The sequence below is a fragment of the Taudactylus pleione genome, unplaced genomic scaffold (genome assembly GCF_031769625.1).
Source record: "Taudactylus pleione unplaced genomic scaffold, aTauple2 ptg000201l, whole genome shotgun sequence".
NCBI lineage: Eukaryota > Metazoa > Chordata > Amphibia > Anura > Myobatrachidae > Taudactylus > Taudactylus pleione.
The window spans coordinates 61412783-61436207 of NW_028284603.1; the positions used below are offsets into that span (position 1 = coordinate 61412783).

The 23425-nt window shown below is 46.4% G+C and overlaps 1 protein-coding gene across 3 annotated transcripts in view; it reads right to left on the reverse strand.

The window, feature by feature from the left end:
• Positions 1–23425, reverse strand: part of RIOX1 (ribosomal oxygenase 1) — a 43524-nt gene that overhangs the window by 18528 nt on the left and 1571 nt on the right. For all 3 annotated transcript variants that reach the window (XM_088477415.1, XM_088477413.1, XM_088477414.1), the window contains exons 2-5: positions 22640–22882; positions 2107–2252; positions 1358–1457; positions 1042–1155 (exon numbers count right to left, since the gene is read on the reverse strand). In XM_088477415.1, coding sequence (XP_088333541.1) covers positions 1042–1155; positions 1358–1457; positions 2107–2252; positions 22640–22882 — 603 coding nt within the window. The remainder of the gene's footprint in view (positions 1–1041; positions 1156–1357; positions 1458–2106; positions 2253–22639; positions 22883–23425) is intronic.

Genomic DNA, 23425 nt, shown 5'->3' on the forward strand with positions numbered 1-23425 from the left:
AGTGTTGGGCTTCTGTGCAGAGTTTATATAAAACCCTGCAGGAGCAAGCTACAGAAAGGGGACCAGCGGTATTCAGGCTGCTGCACCGCCAGACAGCTTTCCTCTAACACTAGAGGGACTCTAATAAATCCTGAAAGTGCACTACCCTCTGGAGGAGTCTAAGCTCTAAGTGCTTTGGCTCCAGCAGCAGCAGTTATGTTCCTTAGAGGTGAGTAGTATGAAATACCGGCGGCTCAATACCGGCGGTTCAAATCCTGATGCCGGAACCCCGAACACTGCAGATCCCGACAGGGGAGGTTAAGTGCCCTATCCCTGCCCCTATCCTCCCCCCCTCCCCAAAACCCTTACCATCCCTTAGTGGTGCCAAACCCTAACCTCCCCATAGTGTCTAACCCTAACCCCCCCCCCTCCCCGTTGCCTAACCCTATCCCTCCCCGGGGAGGTACCTAACCCTAATGTTCCCCCAGGGGGGCTAAACCTAACCGCCCAACCCCGGGGACAGTGCCGTACTTACAGGCATCCAGGCTTACGCCGTTTGGGATAACGATGCCGGTATCTGGATATAGCGGCGTCTGCATTTTGCCGGCAGTCAGGATTCTGGAGTCGGTATATTGGCGGCAGGAATCCCGTCTGCCAGCATTTTAACTACATCCCCCTTTGAGGACTGGGTCCCACCCTCATGGAGTTATACACATCTCCCAAACATAGTAGAGGGAGCATGGGATGTAGCTAACTCCCTTCTCTATCACTGGCAGCATCTGATGGCACCACAGCGGTGTAGTTTATCTGCTTGTCCTTTTATATGAGCTGAAAACATGTGTAAGAAGAAAAATAGTCTGCTGAAAGATGCATTGCTTTAAAGGGGGCAGTTGATTGGCTTAATCAAGTCAGTGACTTGGGATGTAGACGCGGAATCCAGTGTACAGTTTATACATAAACTGAGCTCTCTGACATAAAAAGGACTGTGCAGTTCACCACTAGAACACATCACATCACCACATCAGTATGTAGACACCAAATCAGTAATCAGTTCTTGCTCACCTTGTAATAGTCCCATACAACCATGGGCAGGGCTCTGCCAGGAGGATTATGGGTCATTCGTACTCCATCAGTATAACTTGTGACATCCAAGTTAACGCCAAACTGTACATTATCCTAGATTTGAAACAGACGAATAATGTGAGCAATAATATGAGAATACAACAGTAACATAGAACAATTATGCAGATGGCAGCATTGCATATAGTATATTTTATCGGATTACCCAAAAGGCCAATATACAGAACCTACGGTATATTTTAATAAAGAGTTTACAAATACAGAACTGTTAGTATTACAATGTAAACCAGCCACTCACTTCTCTGAGAATCCGGTGAAACTCTGAAGTGGAAAAGAATCCATCATAATACTTGGTGTTGTGCCGCCTAATCAGAGCAGGCTTTCTCTCCCACATATCCCTGCAAGGAAGGAGGACAGTGCAGTGATCACTTATCTAGGTCGTGGCTGTCTTAGGTGTCACTGAGAAGGCTGGAAGCTATTCACCAGAAGATGTCATGGTGGTTCTCAGCGCAGACATAAATAGTACACTAGAGAATTGTATGCGGCATACTAATTAGATAGGAAGTAATACAGAGTATGCAGCCAGGCAAGATTCATATCCCTATGACACATACCTCTATTACATCTCCACTATGAAATAATTACACATAAAACCTGACTCTAAGGGGATACTTCCATTCTCGCCGCTGTACGCAAATTGAAGAGTGATGCGTAAAAACAATTTTACATTTTGTAATAGATACCTAGTGCCTCTCTGTTGCCACCTACTGCTGTAAAATCATTATACACATTTATTTCAGTGCGACTAAGACAAGACAGTTATGCTGCACTGCTTGTCGCATGTATAATGATGTACATATAGAAGCTTTATTAACTAAAAAAGCAAATCACTAACATTCAGTGGAAAGTGCTGCTTTCCTGTGACACCAAACGTTCATACAATTATACAGAGAGAATTTTATTTGGACCTAAAGTTGCTTTCCATCATTAGGGTGAGCTCCTAAATCCACTATGCACACACAGGAGACTGCAGACATGGTCACCTACCTGAAGAATGCCGCTGATTTAATGGGAGAAATGAACCACTCAAATAGCGCTGTAGCTCGATCCTTACTGTTCTGGATCTTCCCCAGTTCCTGCAGCACAGAGGGCAGAGGGAGCCCCACATGTTGTTTGCAGTTTCTCTCCAAACCCTAGATCAATGCACAAATACAGTACACTTCTATTAAACTTTAGCAATATGGGCTAGGAGCAGACTGCCTATTTACTCCCAAGAAATCAAAACTTGCCTTTATTGAACACATGGAATGCTCACCCGTTCAATACAATTACTCAAAATAGTGACAGGGAGAGCTCATTATGGGACAAAACAGCTGCTAACTCAAGAAAAGTGGGAGAGACAGGCATGTGTCTAATGGTGGTACACACTATACAGATATATCTGCAGATTGAGTGATCTGCATATGATGGTCATTCATACACACTGAACGCCCATCATCTGCGTCTGCCTGCAGGTCCCGTCAGCCAGGGGGCGTGTCCCGCCCTCCCTCCCCGCGGCTGCCGCTGTGTGTGTATGGGTGGTCTGCAGACCAGATGTACACACCTGCCGAAGGACAGATATGTCTGCAGACATATCTGTCCATCGACTGTGCAGCATAGCCAATGCGTTATGTCGGTGAACGCCGATGTTCACCGACATATCGCGGGTACACACTGGCCGACAGGCAGAAGAAACATTGGCCGATCAATTGATCGGCCAATGTATCGGTCAGTGTGTACCCAGCCTAAAAGGTGCCTACACACTTACAGACTTGCTGACGATCCGTCCTCGTGCACGATTTCCCTTGAAACTCTCCCCGGCAGCTCTGCACACGATTTGGTGTCCAATCTGCAAACGATCTCTCCTGCATCCAGACTTTTTCCAGTGCATCGTGTCCTAGATTGGCAGATCAGCACGGCAGATCTGACGATGCGATGTGCGACCAGCGGGGACGCGCATCGCTTCGTGATTGTGAGTGGGGTCTCACGATTTGGCCATTTTTTACACGATCTGTCGTTCCAATGCGATAGAATCGCCCAGATTGTGTCAAAAAAAAAAGTGTGTAGGCACCTTAAGTGTGACAGTCATTTTAAACGAGGCAGTTTCTCATTTGAAGACCTGAACTGGTTAATTTGAGAGTGCAATTGACTTTACTATAGGTCTAAAGAGAGGGTATTTGTTTTGAAGTATCAGAAGCGGCGCATCCGGAAAACACATAGAAATACGAGGGTGGTTCAATAAGTAAGGTAATAAGACCTCTCACGTGTATAATCTTCTCTATTTCATTCTAATTTCCAGCCAGGCCAGAGCAGGTAGCTCACTGCTTCCCCTACCAACAATTAGACTGCGCCTCATATCAGTCATTTCGTCCCAACATCAATAAGATGACGAGGCTGACAGAACCATGGTCATACACTGAGGTGTATTGTGTGATCAGATTTCTGCATATAAAGGGCACATCAGCAGCTGAAATTCATCTCCAACTTGTCGTGGTGTACGGTGATAACGTCATGTCATGGAAACAGGTTTGGGTTTGGTGCACTGCTTTTGATAACAGCAGGACAGACATTTAAGATGAGCAGCGATCCGGCCGGCCAAGCGTGTCCGCCACAGATGACAATTTGTGCCGCATTGAAGGTCTGATTCAGGAAGACAGATGGATTTGAGTTAATGCTCTTGCTAATGAACTGAACATCTCAGTGGGTTCTGTGCACAACATCATTAATGAGTAATGGGGTACAGGAAAAAATGTTCATGCTGGGTACCGAGCAACTCTCAGAAGTTCACAATACCAATAGGATGGGATTGTCTCTCATGCACTTGACACGATACCATGAGGAGGGAGAGCAGTTCCTGCAGCATATTGTTACAGGTGATTAACGTGGGTGCATCATGTGACAACGGAGGCCAAGCATGCATGACATGGAAACACGCATCGCCCCCACCAACTCCATCAGCAAAGAAGTTCATGGCGAAAGTGTTTTAGAACCATAAGGGCGTGCTTCTTGTTGATTTCCTCACCAAGGGAGATACTGTGAATGCTGCCCACTACTGTGATACATTGAGCCAGGTGCAGAGGGCAATTAGTTGAAGACAACCTGGGTTGCTGCGAACAGGTGTCGTATTGCTGCACGCTAACGCCAGTCCAGACTCCAACCACACGTGTAAATTGTTATGGCGTTACCATTGGTAGGTACAGCACCATGCTCCCTACAGCCCTGACCTGGCACCAAATGATTTCAATCTCTTTGAAACACTGAAGCAGCACCTGGGTAGAAGGCAATTCATAACAGACGGTAAAGTTCAGCAAGCCGCCACATCCTGGCTTCAGGTGCTGATTTCTTCTATGCCGGGACAGATGCCTTGGTGCACCGTTGGAACAAATGTGCTTAGATAAGTATAGGGACTATGTGGAAAAATAATCTGTACCGAGGCCAGTATGGCCAATAGTATATTGGTTATACAGTCAGGTGCATAAATATTGGGAGATTGACAGAATTTTCATATTTTGGCCTCTATTCACCACCACAATGGCTTTGAAATGAAACAAACAAGATGTGCTTTAACTGCAGACTTTCAGATTTAATTTGAGGGTAATTACATCCAAATCAGGTGAACGGTGTAGGAATTACAACGGTTTCTATATGTGCCTCCCACTTTTTAAGGGGCCAAAAGTAATGGGACTATCAACTCAAAAGCTATTTCATGGACAGGTGTGGGTTATTTGCTCATTATTTCATTATCAATTAAGCAGGTAAAAGGTCTGGACTTAATTGTAGGTGTGACATTTGCATTTGGAATCAGTTGATGTCGACTCTCAATATGAGATCCAAAGAGCTGTCACTATCAGTGAAGCAAGCCATCATTAGGCTGAAAAATCAAAACAAACCCATCAGAGAGATAGCAAAAACATTAGGTGTGGCCAAATCAACTGTTTGGAACATTCTTAAAAAGAAAGAACGCACCGGAGAGCTCAGCAACACCAAAAGACCCGGAAGACCACGGAAAACAACTGTGGTGGATGACAAAAGAATTATTTCCTTGGTGAAGAAAAACCCCTTCACAACAGTTGGCCAAATCAAGAACACTCTCCAGGAGGTAGATGTATATGTGTCAAAGTCAACAATCAAGAGAAGACTTCACAAGAGTGAATATAGAGGGTTCACCACAAGATATAAACCATTGGTAAGCCTCAAAAACAGGAAGACCAGAATAGAGTTTGCCAAACATCTAAAAAAGCCATTACAGTTCTGGAACAACATCCTTTGGACAGATGAGACAAAGATCAACTTGTACCAGAGTGATGGGAAGAGAAGAGTATGGAGAAGGAAAGGAACTGCTCATGATCCAAAACATACCACCTCATCAGTGAAGCATGGTGGTGGTAGTGTCATGGCGTAGGTATGTATGGCTGCCAATTTAACTGGTTCCCTTGTATTTATTGAAGATGTGACTGCTGACAAAAGCAGCAGAATGAATTCTGAAGTGTTTTGGGCAATATTATATGCTCATATTCAGTCAAATGCTTCAGAACTCATTGGACGGCGCTTCACAGTGCAGATAGACAATGACCCGAAGCATACTGCAAAAGCAACCAAAGAGTTTTTTTAAGGCTAAAAAGGGTAATGTTGGGGAGTGGCCTAGCTGGCAAACAGGACAGACGTGGTGTTATACAGCTCCTGCCATACCTGTCCTTTTTAGAGCACAAGCAGCACATATTTAATTAAATCACCCACGCTCAGTGGTCAATAAGTGCCCGGGCCACCCTGGTCCCGCTCTCTGAGCTCTGGAGAGACTTTGAGCCCTATCCCCAAGTGAGGCCTGTTTTCCTCTCTGCAGCTGCGGCCTCGAGTTTGGAGCAGCACAGACCACCAACTGCGCTCCCGTCGCGACTGCCACCTCTTCCCGTGGGGACCCTCCTGCTTGAGGCTCCCCTATTACCTCTACCGGAGTCCTTGGGGTAGATCTGTAAGGAGCCACATCTCCATCGCGGCTGCCGCCGCGGACCTCTCCTGCTGCTGCTGACCGCGGACATCCGCTGCCTCCTGCAGCACATCACTGCCCTCTCCCGTTGGGGCCCTCCTGGTGGAGACTACCCCACTGCCTCCTCTGGACTACCGAAAAGGCGGCCCTATAGGGTGCTGTGAGTCGCGCCAGTCCGCTATTTTAACTACTTATGCTCTGGCAGATCAGCTGATCACGACCTTCAACACTGCCCTGATTGCATCGATATATGGACTGCCAGAACAGCTTCCTCCACTTACTAAATGCTGGCCTTCTTCTGAGACACCCACACAGCTGAAGAATTCTTCCTCCATCAGGCACTAGTGTTCTATAAATGAGGGTAACTTATTGGGGACTCCCTCATCCTACATAAGCGACAAGACCTCCAATTAAATTATCTCACTTAAGATTTGTCTGGCCCAAACTGGTTTCTAACTGGCCTCACTGGCTTCCACCTGTGATGTTTTGTAGGGTCTTCTTGCTCTCCTGAAAAGATGCAACCTGCTACTTAGCTCATTATTAGCAAAGGGGACCTCTCCTATGTAGTACATCCTCAACTACTCTTTCTGAACCCCTTGTACTCGCCATCAGTGATTTTTTTTTTCTCTACAATCCGTATACAACTACTCATTTGATTCTATCCACTCAGACTACTCAATATGTCTAATCGTCATAAAAAGCCTGCTGCGAGTGAGTCGACGGATTTTTTTCGACCCAAAGATAAGAGCAAATCCAGCCTTATGTCTGCTCACTCACCGCAATCTTCTGAAACAGCCTCAGGACTCCCAGACGACAACTCGACAGTGTCTCTCTTCTCTGACATCACTAAAATGATACGGACAACGATACAAAATGAACTCGTCTCTCAAAACAGAGATAGGTTCCTTGGGTACAAGAAAGGACTCCCTCGAGCATAAGGTTGAGGAGATCTGTCAGTTCCAAGATGTCAGAAATCAGGAAATAACAGATATGCGTTCTGAAATTGACATTCTTAAGGAACAGATGGAAGATGCAGAGAATAGATCCAGACGCAATAACATCCGCTTCAGAAACATTCCTGAATCAATTGACTCCGATGCGCTCCCTGAATATTTAGAGGGATTGTTCCTTTAGTGCCTGCCGGATTCCTCCATAGATTCCCTACAGTTGGACCGTGCCCACAGAGCTCTGCGTACCAAGCTGCCACCTGATCAACCTCCTCGGGACGTACTAGTCCGCTTTCACTATTACAAAACCAAGGACAAGCTCCTTTCTTCAGTCCGTTTCTCACCTACCATCTCATTCCGTGGCCATAATCTTCAGATGTTTCAAGATCTGGCCCCCTCCACTCTGAAGAAGCGCAGAGATCTCTTAAATGTCACAAAATCCCTCCGAAACAACAAAATCAAATATAGATGGGGGTTTCCTTTTCATCTTTCTGTGTCTCATGACGGCCACTCCTATAAAATCAAGACGCCAGAAGAGGGACTTGTTCTGCTTTCCACTCTGGGCATCGCACTTCCTCCACCTATTACATCAACTGATGGAGGATCTACGTGACGGTCATCCCCGTCCCCAGAATGGTCTAAAGCCTGAGACGCTCTCATCCATACAGTGGTTCCAGATTTTCTTTTTTTCTCGACTCAATTGTTTTTCCCTCTTTCTTTTGGATCGGATCTTTGCATTTTATGATTCTTATTATTAAGGAATATTTTGATGTTTTTTCTGATTAGATATTTTGGATGTTTGGGAGGAGCATTAGGAACTAGATCTATGCACTCTATGGCAAGTCTCCCAACTTATAAGAGGTTTATTTTTGCTAAGTGATTTATTGTTTTATGTTTACTGAGATGTTTTTTCAATAGTGAGCTTTGTGCCTGGAGATTGATTGGGATTGGTCCATGTTGCACCTATTTTGATGATACCTATGAAACACCTATTATATACATGGTCCTTTCTTGCTATCTCTAGCCTCAACGTCATAGAGCAGATTTATATTTTATCCATATTGATTAAACTGTCATTGCTGTTTAAAGACTATATTGTGATGCCACTTCTCTCAAACCTGTCCTTCTCTAAACGTCTCCACTCTTTCTCTAATTTTTATGTATTTTTTTTTCTCTTAACCTATGGGCCTATTGCCTCTCTTAACTATATTCTTATTTTCTTTTTCTTTTTTCGCTGATGTGCTAAGAGCGCGAGATTCATATAATCTCAATTGGATAGTTGCTGTTTGAATCTTCTAGGTTCCCCACGCTAGTTCTGTTTGTCACATAACATTATCCATGTTTTATGTCCTTTGCGCTACCACCCCCGAGCCCCAAGTGCACAGGATGTGCTTTTTCTATTGCACTGTTGCTGCTTTCTGTGGAACGGATGCAGTTCCTACTATCTCCCCTCCCCGTCCCATACTAACAATCCTTCCTACTCCTCACCCTTTTCTCCCTACCTCCCCGTTGGCATTGAGTGTTCATTGGGCCTGCAATCCCAATCTAAGAGCTTTCCTAACAAACTTCCGATGTCGCTGAAACTAATCTCTCTTAATGTAAATGGTCTCAACTCCCCCCAAAAGCGAACCATGACCCTACAGTACCTTAAGCGACGACAAATCCACATAGCCTTATTGCAAGAGACTCACTTTCTTAATAGTCATCCAAATTTGACGAACAAAACATTCCCCCATGCCTATTATGCTTCCACTGACCATAAATCTAAAGGAGTTGCAATACTCCTGCATCAATCTTCCCCATTTGTAGTGGACTCCTCTTACATTGATCCCTTGGGCCGTTATCTTTTCCTTACAGGCTTTATTGGTAGCGTCCCAATGACGATTGCTAACATATACGCTCCTAATGTTTCTCAAGGTGCTTTTCTCTCTACGGTCTTTTCTAAACTGTCTAAAATCGCTAAAGGTAAGATTATAATTGGTGGAGACTTCAATGTGATTCCCTCTGCTTGCATGGATCGCACTGGCCCTGCCAAGTTTTCTCCTACTCAGGTACGTGAATCGACTAAATTAATTTCTTTATTAAAACTGCATAATTTATATGACGCAGAGAGGATCTTGTACCCGTCAGCTCGTGAGTACTCCCACTCACATAGAGTTTTCTCCAGAATTGACGACCTCTTAGTTGATCATACCTCCACCCCCATCCTCCGGTCCTCAGAGATCTCTCCTGTGTCCTGGTCCGATCACTCTGCTGTCCTACTAGACAACTTTCCCTACTATTAGCCCTCATCGATTTAAATGGAGATTAGATGACTTCCTTCTTTTACGCGAAGAAGTACACGACCAAATTCTACACGCAATAACCGATTTCAACCTACATAACGATCCTGATCATACCTCGCACGCGATAAATTGGGAGGCTCTTAAAGCCTCACTTCGCGGCCATTTTCTTCAGATCTCCTCTACCCGTAAAAAAGCTGAGAGGGAAAAGATAGCGAACTTAGAAGCTCAAATTACATCTATGACAGAAAAATGCCATCAATTCCCTAAAGACAAATTTTTTAGACAACTACGTCTATACAGGGGCCAACTAAATCAACTTCTCTCGTCCAAAGCCTCTAGTACCCTTAAATGGTTACAGCAAAGATTTTACGAACGGGGAGACAAAGCTGACGCCATTCTTGCACGTAAGCTTCAAACTAAACGAACTAAAAATAGAAATTATGCACATTAAAGATTCATCTGGTAAAACACACTATGACCCAAAATCCATAGCAAATAGCTTTAAAGATTTTTACTCCTCTCTCTACGGCCTTCGGAAACATGAGTTATCGCCTTCCTCCCTTTTGGATGCTACTAGGGAATATCTCTCCTCTTGTGATCTACCCAGTCTCTCTTCCTCCCAACTGTCCGCTCTTAACGAAGCGGTTACTGCCGAGGAACTTGAAAGTGCTGTGAAGTCCATGAAATCCTCTTCTGCTCCTGGCCCAGATGGCTTTCATGCGGCCTTCCATAAGAAAAAAAAATTTTCTCTGTCTCCCCTGTTATTGAACCTTTTCAATTCATTTTTGTCTGGCCGGAAGTTTGACGAGGCCACCACCAGGGCGGAAATAGTGGTCATACACAAAGAAGGCAGAGAACCTAGTCTGTGCTCTAGCTACCGGCCGATCTCCCTTCTAAATGTGGATTTAAAAATCTTCGCTAAAATTCTTGCCTCCCGTCTGGCATTAGTCATCCCTTACCTGGTTCATTTAAATCAAGTGGGTTTTATACCGGGTCGACAGGCCTCCGATAATACGCGTAAAATTATTGATCTTATCAATTTTGCTAACACTAAATCACTCCCCGCCCTGTTGGTGGCCTTGCCTTTGACAGGGTTGACTGGACCTTCGTGAAATCTACTGTGCACGCATTTGGCTTTCACAGAGATTTTCTAAATGGAGTGGCCTCTCTATACTATAATCCCTCTGCCCTAGTTTTAGCTAATGGATTTGCTTCCCCCCCTTTCGATATCCAAAATGGAACTCGACAAGGATGCCCCTTATCACCTCTCCTCTTCGCTTTAATTACGGAACCTTTGGCGGCTAAGCTCAGAGGTAATCCTACTGTTACAGGTATCCAAGTAGGTCAAACAAATCACACCGTAGCCTTGTATGCTGACGATGTTCTGCTTACATTGACTAATCCCTTATCTTCTCTCCCTGCAGTCTTGAAATCCAAACATATGGACGTTTATCGAACTTCAAAATTAATAGCGATAAAACTGAAATTTTACCTCTATCTCTAGAACCTAATACAATAGCTCAACTGCGCAGATCTTATAATTTTCGATGGTGCTCCCATTCCTTGAAGTACCTAGGGATTCAACTAACTGATTCTTATGATAAATTATTTTCTGCAAATTTTCCGCCTCTCTTTGATAAGATACGCTGGGATCTTAATTCATGGGGGACACATTTTATTTCATGGATAGGGCGCGTTAACACTATTAAAATGAACGTACTCCCGAGATTCCTATATCTCTTTCAAACCCTCCCAGTTAGAGTTCCTTCCAACTTCTTAACTTCTCTTCAGCGGCTAGTTTCCAGATTTATTTGGGCGAGTCGCAAACCCAGGGTTAGATTTCGTACTCTCTGCTATCATCAAGGAGGGAGGTTTTGGTTTACCTAATTTCCACAAATACTACTTGGCTGTTCTTTTATCCCAGACTGTCCTTGCACACGCTGCTGCACACACTAGAGACTGGGTAGATCTGGAAGCTCAACTACTTAACTTTCTTTGTCCATACTCCCTTTTTTGGATGGAACATAAGCACAGACCACATTTCTCCTGCATCGCTCCCACTCTCCGATTCTCCCTATCTATATGGGATTATTGCAAAAGAACCTTTTCTCTAATTCAAAATCATCTTCCTATGACCCCTCTGTGGAATAACAAGGGTTTTTTACCGGGTTTAGACCCTGGGACCTTCGCTCCGTGGGTCTCCCATAACATTAAGTTTTTAAGGGATATTTCCCACCTATGCCCATTCCCAGAATTCTCTGAGTTGCATGACAGACTTAATTTACCAACGAGATGTTTTCATCAGTATCTTCAAATACGCCATCTTTTCTCCTCAACTATCGGCTCTAAGTCTCATCCGTCATACTCTCCCTTAGAGTCCCTCTGTCTATATAGATCTACCTCCAGAGGCCTTATTTCTACCCTTTATAATGTATTAATTGTTCACAATCGCCCTCTTAAATATCCACATGAATTAGCTTGGAAGAAGGATATGGGGGAGTCCCTGGAACCTAGGGAGTGGTCCAAAATTCGCGAGCTGGCGGCAAAAGCTTCAATATGTGTCAGAATAAAAGAAAATACTTATAAAGGTTATATAGATGGTATATGGTTCCCACGTGTATCTGAGCCATTTTTCCGCAGGCCTCTGGGCACATGTTGGAGAGGCTGTGAAGAGGAGGGCACCTTTGCACATATTTGGTGGCACTGTCCCAAGATTAAGATATTTTGGGCAAAAGTTCATCGCCTAATTCTTTCGGTCACCAATATCACACTCCCCTCTTGCATGTCTTATTATTCCCGAGACCTATCCATAATTGTGACAAATATACCCAAGCACTCATAAGACACATTACTAACGCAGCTAACTGTGCGATTGCGGCCTCTTGGAAGAAAACAGACCCTCCTTCCCACACTGCTTTGATTAATACCATTTGGCGTGTGCACAGTTTTAATATATCACTAGCCAAATACATGAAAGCCCTAATAAATTTACTGAAATTTGGTCCCCTTGGCTAGCTTACCGTGAGAGACATTCTTGAATTTGGCTTCTCAGTGGACGCTCTGTTTGCCTCCTTCCCCCTCTTTGCCTTCCCCTTACCAGTCTTCCCTTACTAACATTCCCCAATATCCCGCCTATTGTGGTTCCTCTCCCTTTTCTACTCGTGCTGTTCTTTCTCAACCCTTCTTAAAATTACCGGGTATTATATGCCCTTCTAAGCAGAGGTATATTCCTTTATTGTTTATACCAATTTGAGTAGATTTGTATGTGTTTAGGGATGTACTTTATAATCTGAAAATTTAATAAAAACTTTTCTCAAAAAGAAAAAAAAGTGGAATGTTATGCAATGGCCAAGTCAACCCCCTGACCTGAATCCGATTGAGCATGCATTTCACTTGATGAAGACAAAACTGAAGGGAAAATGCCCCAAGAACAAGCACGAACTGAAGACATTTGCAGTAGAGGCCTGGCAGAGCATCCCCAGGGATGAAACCCAGCGTCTGGAGATGTCTATGCGTTCCAAACTTCAGGCTGTAATTGCCTGCAAAGGATTTGCAACAAAGTATTAAAAAAGTGAAAGTTAGATTTAGGATTATTTAGTTTGTCCCATTATTTTTGGCCCCTTAAAAAGTGGGAGGCACATATAGAAACCGTTGTAATTCCTACACCGTTCACCTGATTTGGATGTAATTACCCTCAAATGAAATCTGAAAGTCTGTAGTTAAAGCACATCTTGTTTGTTTCATTTCAAAGCCATTGTGGTGGTGAATAGAGGCCAAAATATGAAAATTCTGTTAATGTCCCAATATTTATGCAAATGACTGTATGTATATGTAGGAGTTGAATAAATCTACGCAATGAGAGGTCTTATTACCTTATCTATTGAACCTCCCTGGTAGCAGTGGAGCTTAGATGTGTAGCAAGCTGTGTGTAGGGAAACAGATTATACACCCGCAATGTGGTTGACACAAATACACTACTTTTTTTTTTTTTTAAATGATAACAAGAGTTATATATAGACAGGTCTGGATTATTAGGTCGACAGTGAAAATGTTGACGTTCAGAATGTCGACAGGGAACCTGCTAACACATTTATCATGTTGACATTGCCCATGCCAACACTGATGAAATGTCGACATGGTCACAATGTTGGCACGCTATTTCTGCACTATACCGAACATTAACCCTAGGCCTAATGCTCATGTCATCATTTCATATGTTTACATTCTGTCTATGTCGACATTTTAACCATATCAAAATCATAACTGTGTTTTGGTGTTGACATTATGAATATCGACACGGTGACTGTCAACTATATGACTGCATACCATATAGGCTATCTGTACAGCCAACTACAAGTTGTCACCATTCAATGGGAGTCCAGGATGCAAGTCTCTCCCTGTTTAGGGCTCTTGACTTTATGATTTCCTTTATTCAGGTCAACACAAGTTCTAGGATGTCATCAAAATGACAAACTATTTTAATTTTTTTGGATGGGGATGGAGCGGTTAGCTTCCATTCTGACCATTTACTATGCATCTCAGATAGTAAACGTTAAGAGATGGCTTCTGCAGTGGATACTGGCTCCCCTTCTGGGCCTTCCCCGGTGGGTATGGAGATCCAATATGGAAACTTTACTCTTACTATTCCTGCATTATCCTTAGCAAACTGGCTACAAGGCAGGACGGAGAAAACATTTCCATAGAAGTTAGAGGGCAGCAATTCAGTTAAGGGCATACAGTTATAGAGGTGTGGTGGTGAGCGCCGGCAAGATAACAAAGCATCATACCTAGTACTGAGCAGCATATTATAAACATTGTACAGCACACGTAATACCAGACTGTGTTCCTATCACCATACACTTTTGCAGCCTGTGACTCCCCCATCACCAAACACTGTGACAGCCTGTGTTCCTATCACCATACACTGTGACAGCCTGTAACTCCCCCATCACCAAACACTGTGACAGCCTGCAACTCCCCCATTACCAAACACTGTGACAGCCTGTGTTCCTATCACCAAACACTGCGACAGCCTGTAACTCCCCATCACCAAACACTGGGACAGCCTGTGTTCCTATCACCATACACTGTGACAGCCTATAACTCCCCCATCACCAAAACACTGTGACAGCCTGCAACTCCCCCATCACCAAACACTGTGACAGCCTGTGTTCCTATCACCATACACTATGACAGCCTGTAACTCCACCATCACCAAACACTGTGACAGCCTGTGATTCCCCCACCACCAAACACTGTGACAGCCTGTGATCCTATCACCATACACTGTGACAGCCTGCAACTCCCCCATCACCAAAACACTGTGACAGCCTGTGTTCCTATCACCAAACACTGCGACAGCCTGTAACTCCCCATCACCAAACACTGTGACAGCCTGTGTTCCTATCACCATACACTGTGACAGCCTATAACTCCCCCATCACCAAAACACTGTGACAGCCTGCAACTCCCCCATCACCAAACACTGTGACAGCCTGTGTTCCTATCACCATACACTGTGACAGCCTGTAACTCCTACATCACCAAACACTGTGACAGCCTGTGATTCCCCCACCACCAAACACTGTGACAGCCTGTGATCCTATCACCAGACACTGTGACAGCCTGTGACTCCCCCATCACCAGACACTGTGACAGCCTGTGATTCCCCCACCACCAAACACTGTGACAGCCTGTGATCCTATCACCAGACACTGTGACAGCCTGTGACTCAACCATCACCAGACACTGTGACAGCTTGTGACTCCACCATCACCAGACACTGTGACAATCTGGAACCCATGCATAGCACCAAACACCGTGACAGCCTGTGTTCCTATCACCAGACACTGTGACAGCCTGTGATCCTATCACCAGACACTATGACAGCCTGTAATTCCCCCATCACCAAACACAGTGACAGCCTGCAACTCCCCCATCACCAAACACCATGACACCCTGTGATTCCTCCACCACCAAACACTGTGACAATCTGTGACCCATGCACAGCAACAGACACTGTGACAGCCTGTGACTCCCCCATCACCAAACACTGTGACAGCCTGTGACTCCCCCATCACCAAACACAGTGACAGCCTGTGACTCCCCCATCACCAAACACAGTGACAGCCTGTGACTCCCCCATCACCAAACACAGTGACAGCCTGTGACTCCCCCATCACCAAACACAGTGACAGCCTGTGACTCCCCCATCACCAAACACAGTGACAGCCTGTGACTCACCCATCACCAAATACTGTGACAGCCTGTGACTCCCCCATCACCAAACACAGTGACAGCCTGTGTTCCTATCACCATACCATTTACTATGCATCTCAGATAGTAAACGTTAAGAGATGGCTTCTGCAGTGGATACTGGCTCCCCTTCTGGGCCTTCCCCGGTGGGTATGGAGATCCAATATGGAAACTATACTCTTACTATTCCTGCATTCTCCTTAGCAAACTGGCTACAAGGCAGGACGGAGAAAACATTTCCATAGAAGTTAGAGGGCAGGAATTCAGTTAAGGGCATACAGTTATAGAGGTGTGGTGGTGAGCGCCGGCAAGATAACAAAGCATCATACCTAGTACTGAGCAGCATATTATAAACATTGTACATCACACGTAATACCAGACTGTGTTCCTATTACCATACACTTTGACAGCCTGTGACTCACCCATCACCAGACACTGTGACAGCTTGTGACTCCACCATCACCAAACACTGTGACAGCCTGCAACTCCTCCATCACCAAACACTGTGACAGCCTGTGTTCCTATCACCAGACACTGTGACAGCCTGTGATCCTATCACCAGACACTGTGACAGCCTGTAACTCCCCCATCACCAAACACTGTGACAGCCTGTAACTCCCCCATCACCAAACACTGTGACAATCTGTGACCCATGCACAGCACCAAACACTGTGACAGCCTGCGACTCCCCCATCACCAAACACTGTGACAGCCTGCGACTCCCCCATCACCAAACACTGTGACAGCCTGCGACTCTCCCATCACCAAACACTGTGACAGCCTGCGACTCCCCCATCACCAAACACTGTGACAGCCTGTGTTCCTATCACCATACACTTTGACAGCCTGTGACTCCCCCATCACCAGACACTGTGACAGCCTGTGTTCCTATCACCAGACACTGTGACAGCTTGTGACTCCACCATCACCAGACACTGTGACAGCTTGTGACTCCACCATCACCAGACACTGTGACAGCTTGTGACTCCACCATCACCAGACACTGTGACAGCTTGTGACTCCACCATCACCAGACACTGTGACAGCTTGTGACTCCACCATCACCAGACACTGTGACAATCTGTAACCCATGCATAGCACCAAACACTGTGACAGCCTGTGACCCCCCCCATTACCAAACACTGTGACAGCCTATGACCCACCATCACCAAACACTGCGACAGCCTGTGACTCCCCATCACCAAACACTGTGACAATCTGTGACCCATGCACAGCACCAGACACTGTGACAGCTTGTGACTCCCCCATCACAACACTGTGACAATCTGTGACCCATGCACAGCACCAAACACTGTGACAGCCTGTGTTCCTATCACCATACACTGTGACAGCCTGACTCCCCCATCACCAAACACTGTGACAGCCTGTGTTCCTATCACCATACACTGTGACAGCCTGTGTTCCTATCACCATACACTGTGATAGCCTGTAATTCCCCCATCACCAAACACTGTGACAGCCTGCAACTCCCCCATCACCAAACACCATGACAGCCTGTGATTCCTCCACCACCAAACACTGTGACAATCTGTGACCCATGCACAGCAACAGACACTGTGACAGCCTGTGACTCCCCCATCACCAAACACTGTGACAATCTGTGAGCCATGCACAGCATCAGACACTGTGACAGCCTGTGACTCCCCCATCACAAAACTGTGACAATCTGTGACCCATGCACAGCACCAGACACTGTGACAGCCTGTGACTCCCCCATCACCAAACACTGTGACAGCCTGTGACTCCCCCATCACCAAACACTGTGACAGCCTGTGTTCCTATCACCAGACACTGTGACAGCTTGTGACTCCACCATCACCAGACACTGTGACAATCTGTAACCCATGCATAGCACCAAACACTGTGACAGCCTGTGACCCCCCCATTACCAAACACTGTGACAGCCTATGACCCACCATCACCAAACACTGCGACAGCCTGTGACTCCCCATCACCAGACACTGTGACAATCTGTGACCCATGCACAGCACCAAACACTGACAGCCTGTGTTCCTATCACCATACACTGTGACAGCCTGACTCCCCCATCACCAAACACTGTGACAGCATGTGTTCCTATCACCATACACTGTGACAGCCTGTAACTCCCCCATCACCAAACACTGTGACAGCCTGTGTTCCTATCACCATACACTGTGACAGCCTGTAATTCCCCCATCACCAAACACAGTGACAGCCTGCAACTCCCCCATCACCAAACACCATGACACCCTGTGATTCCTCCACCACCAAACACTGTGACAATCTGTGACCCATGCACAGCAACAGACACTGTGACAGCCTGTGACTCCCCCATCACCAAACACTGTGACAATCTGTGAGCCATGCACAGCATCAGACACTGTGACAGCCTGTGACTCCCCCATCACAAAACTGTGACAATCTGTGACCCATGCACAGCACCAGACACTGACAGCCTGTGACTCCCCCATCACCAAACACTGTGACAGCCTGTGACTCCCCCATCACCAAACACAGTGACAGCCTGTGTTCCTATCACCATACACTGTGACAGCCTGTAATTCCCCCATCACCAAACACTGTGACAGCATGCAACTCCCCTATCACCAAACACTGTGACAGCCTGTGTTCCTATCACCAGACACTGTGACAGCTTGTGACTCCACCATCACCAGACACTGTGACAATCTGTAACCCATGCATAGCACCAAACACTGTGACAGCCTGTGACCCCCCCATTACCAAACACTGTGACAGCCTATGACCCACCATCACCAAACACTGCGACAGCCTGTGACTCCCCATCACCAAACACTGTGACAATCTGTGACCCATGCACAGCACCAGACACTGTGACAGCTTGTGACTCCCCTATCACAACACTGTGACAATCTGTGACCCATGCACAGCACCAAACACTGTGACAGCCTGTGTTTTTATCACCATACACTGTAACAGCCTGACTCCCCCATCACCAAACACTGTGACAGCATGTGTTCCTATCACCATACACTGACAGCCTGTAACTCCCCCATCACCAAAACACTGTGACAGCCTGCAACTCCCCCATCACCAAACACTGTGACAGCCTGTGTTCCTATCACCATACACTGTGACAGCTTGTGACTCCACCATCACCAAACACAGTGACAGCCTGCAACTCCCCCATCACCAAACACAGTGATAGCCTGCAACTCCCCCATCACCAAACACAGTGACAGCCTGTAACTCCCCCATCACCAAACACAGTGACAGCCTGCAACTCCCCCATCACCAAACACAGTGACAGCCTGCAACTCCCCCATCACCAAACACAGTGACAGCCTGCAACTCCCCCATCACCAAACACCATGACAGCCTGTGATTCCTCCACCACCAAACACTGTGACAATCTGTGACCCATGCACAGCATCAGACACTGTGACAGCCTGTGTTCCTATCACCATACACTGTGACAGCCTGTGACTCCCCCATCACCAAACACTGTGACAGCCTGTGTTCCTATCACCATACACTGTGACAGCCTGTGACTCCCCCATCACCAAACACTGTGACAGCCTGTGTTCCTATCACCATACACTGTGACAGCCTGTGACTCCCCCATCACAACACTGACAATCTGTGACCCATGCACAGCATCAGACACTGTGACAGCCTGTGACTCCCCCATCACAACACTGTGACAATCTGTGACCCATGCACATGACCAAACACTGTGACAGCCTGTGACTCCCCCATCTCAACACTGTGACAATCTGTGACCCATGCACATGACCAAACACTGTGACAGCCTGTGACTCCCCCATCACGACATTGTGGCAATCTGTGACCCATGCACAGCACCAAACACTGTGACAGCCTGTGACTCCCCTATCACCAAACACTGTGACAGCCTGTGATTCCCCCACCACCAAACACTGTGACAGCCTGTGTTCCTATCACCAGACACTGTGACAGCTTGTGACTCCACCATCACCAGACACTGTGACAATCTGTAACCCATGCATAGCACCAAACACTGTGACAGCCTGTGACCCCCCCATTACCAAACACTGTGACAGCCTATGACCCACCATCACCAAACACTGCGACAGCCTGTGACTCCCCATCACCAAACACTGTGACAATCTGTGACCCATGCACAGCACCAGACACTGTGACAGCTTGTGACTCCCCTATCACAACACTGTGACAATCTGTGACCCATGCACAGCACCAAACACTGTGACAGCCTGTGTTTTTATCACCATACACTGTAACAGCCTGACTCCCCCATCACCAAACACTGTGACAGCATGTGTTCCTATCACCATACACTGACAGCCTGTAACTCCCCCATCACCAAAACACTGTGACAGCCTGCAACTCCCCCATCACCAAACACTGTGACAGCCTGTGTTCCTATCACCATACACTGTGACAGCTTGTGACTCCACCATCACCAAACACAGTGACAGCCTGCAACTCCCCCATCACCAAACACAGTGATAGCCTGCAACTCCCCCATCACCAAACACAGTGACAGCCTGTAACTCCCCCATCACCAAACACAGTGACAGCCTGCAACTCCCCCATCACCAAACACAGTGACAGCCTGCAACTCCCCCATCACCAAACACAGTGACAGCCTGCAACTCCCCCATCACCAAACACCATGACAGCCTGTGATTCCTCCACCACCAAACACTGTGACAATCTGTGACCCATGCACAGCAACAGACACTGTGACAGCCTGTGACTCCCCCATCACCAAACACTGTGACAATCTGTGAGCCATGCACAGCATCAGACACTGTGACAGCCTGTGTTCCTATCACCATACACTGTGACAGCCTGTGACTCCCCCATCACCAAACACTGTGACAGCCTGTGTTCCTATCACCATACATTGTGACAGCCTGTGACTCCCCCATCACCAAACACTGTGACAGCCTGTGTTCCTATCACCATACACTGTGACAGCCTGTGACTCCCCCATCACAACACTGACAATCTGTGACCCATGCACAGCATCAGACACTGTGACAGCCTGTGACTCCCCCATCACAACACTGTGACAATCTGTGACCCATGCACATGACCAAACACTGTGACAGCCTGTGACTCCCCCATCACGACATTGTGGCAATCTGTGACCCATGCACAGCACCAAACACTGTGACAGCCTGTGACTCCCCCATCACCAAACACTGTGACAGCCTGTGACTCCCCCATCACCAAACACTGACAGCCTGTGTTCCTATCGCCAGACACTGTGACAGCCTGTAACTCCACCAACACCAGACACTGACAGATTGTGACTCCACCATCACCAAACACGGTGTCAATCTGTGACCCATGCACATGACCAAACACTGTGACAATCTGTGACCCATGCACAGCACCAGACACTGTGACAGCTTGTGACTCCCCTATCACAACACTGTGACAATCTGTGACCCATGCACAGCACCAAACACTGTGACAGCCTGTGTTTTTATCACCATACACTGTAACAGCCTGACTCCCCCATCACCAAACACTGTGACAGCATGTGTTCCTATCACCATACACTGACAGCCTGTAACTCCCCCATCACCAAAACACTGTGACAGCCTGCAACTCCCCCATCACCAAACACTGTGACAGACAGCCTGTGTTCCTATCACCAGACACTGTGACAGCTTGTGACTCCACCATCACCAAACACTGTGACAGCCTGCAACTCCCCCATCACCAAACACTGTGACAGCCTGTGTTCCTATCACCATACACTGACAGCCTGTGTTCCTATCACCATACACTGACAGCCTGTAACTCCCCCATCACCAAACACAGTGACAGCCTGCAACTCCCCATCACCAAACACTGTGACAATCTGTGACCCATGCACAGCACCATACACTGTGACAGCCTGTGTTCCTATCACCATACACCGACAGCCTGTAACTCCATCACCAAACACAGTGACAGCCTGCAACTCCCCCATCACCAAACACAGTGACAGCCTGCAACTCCCCCATCACCAAACACCATGACAGCCCGTGATTCCTCCACCACCAAACACTGTGACAATCTGTGACCCATGCACAGCAACAGACACTGTGACAGCCTGTGACTCCCCCATCACCAAACACTGTGACAATCTGTGAGCCATGCACAGCATCAGACACTGTGACAGCCTGTGTTCCTATCACCATACACTGTGACAGCCTGTGACTCCCCCATCACCAAACACTGTGACAGCCTGTGTTCCTATCACCATACACTGTGACAGCCTGTGACTCCCCCATCACAACACTGACAATCTGTGACCCATGCACAGCATCAGACACTGTGACAGCCTGTGACTCCCCCATCACAACACTGTGACAATCTGTGACCCATGCACATGACCAAACACTGTGACAGCCTGTGACTCCCCCATCTCAACACTGTGACAATCTGTGACCCATGCACATGACCAAACACTGACAGCCTGTGACTCCCCCATCACGACATTGTGGCAATATGTGACCCATGCACTGCACCAAACACTGTGACAGCCTGTGACTCCCCCATCACCAAACACTGTGACAGCCTGTGACTCCCCCATCACCAAACACTGACAGCCTGTGTTCCTATCGCCAGACACTGTGACAGCCTGTAACTCCACCAACACCAGACACTGACAGATTGTGACTCCACCATCACCAAACACGGTGTCAATCTGTGACCCATGCACATGACCAAACACTGCGACAGCCTGTGAGTCCCCCATCACCAAACACTGTGACAATCTGTGACCCATGCACATGACCAAACACTGTGACAGCCTGTGACTCCCCCATCACCAGATACTGAGAGCCTATCACCCTCCCCATCACCACACTTTCAGCCTGTGCTCTCCCAACAACAGGACTGTCAGCCTCTTTATGCGTTCACTTGCTTTTTTCCACTTTTGTAAATAGTTTTTTCCTTTTTTTTTTTTTTTAAATAAACAAAACAAAAAAAAAAACTTTAGAACAAGTCTTTAGGTGGCATAAATACACATGTAATTTTACTCCTCAATTAGATTATACTGGATGATGGCAAAAAAAATGTGTTACCGTCAATTCCGCAGGTCGCAGTTTTCCAGTATTTTCGGTTGTGCACAACTTTTTTCCTCTCTTGTTTGAGGTTTTTGTTTTCTTGTTTGAGGGAATAGATGAATGTAGCACACGTCCACGCTGCTCTTGTAATACCTTCGAATTGTTTAACGTTGCTTCATAAATGGGAATGGAAGCTTTCCGTTTCTTTTTCAGTAGCTTATGTGAGGTCTTGGAGATGGCGCCCTTGTTCTTCAAACCGACCTGAATGATAAAGTTTAAAAAAACAACAAGTTTTTTTTATCATCTCTGCTAGTTTTATAGTAAATTTGTCATTCCTTATATTGTTTTACATATACTGCAGAGTTGTACACTCATCATGAACAATAATATAGGAGCAAACAAATAAAACATAAGGTTAGAGAGTGCTGTGCATTAAAGCTTACAGTCTAAAGCAGTGGTTCCCAAACTTGTATTGTTAGACTGCATCACAAATCGTATAGTGCAGATGTTCCCAAACTCGTTCCTCAAGGCACCCTAGCAGTCCAGATTTTAAGGATATCCATGCTTGACCACAGTTGACTTAATTAGTACCTCAGTCAATTTCATTTAATGCTCAACCATTGATATCTCTAAAACCTGTTGGAGTGCCTTGAGGACTGTGTTTGGGAACCTCTGGTATAGTGTGTACCTATCTTTACAGTAAAACTAAAATCTCATGCACCAACTGCCACTTAGAGCCATATTCAATTTGAGCTGGACCCGCGATACTTTTCCGCCTCCCGGACTTTTCGCCTACATTGCGTG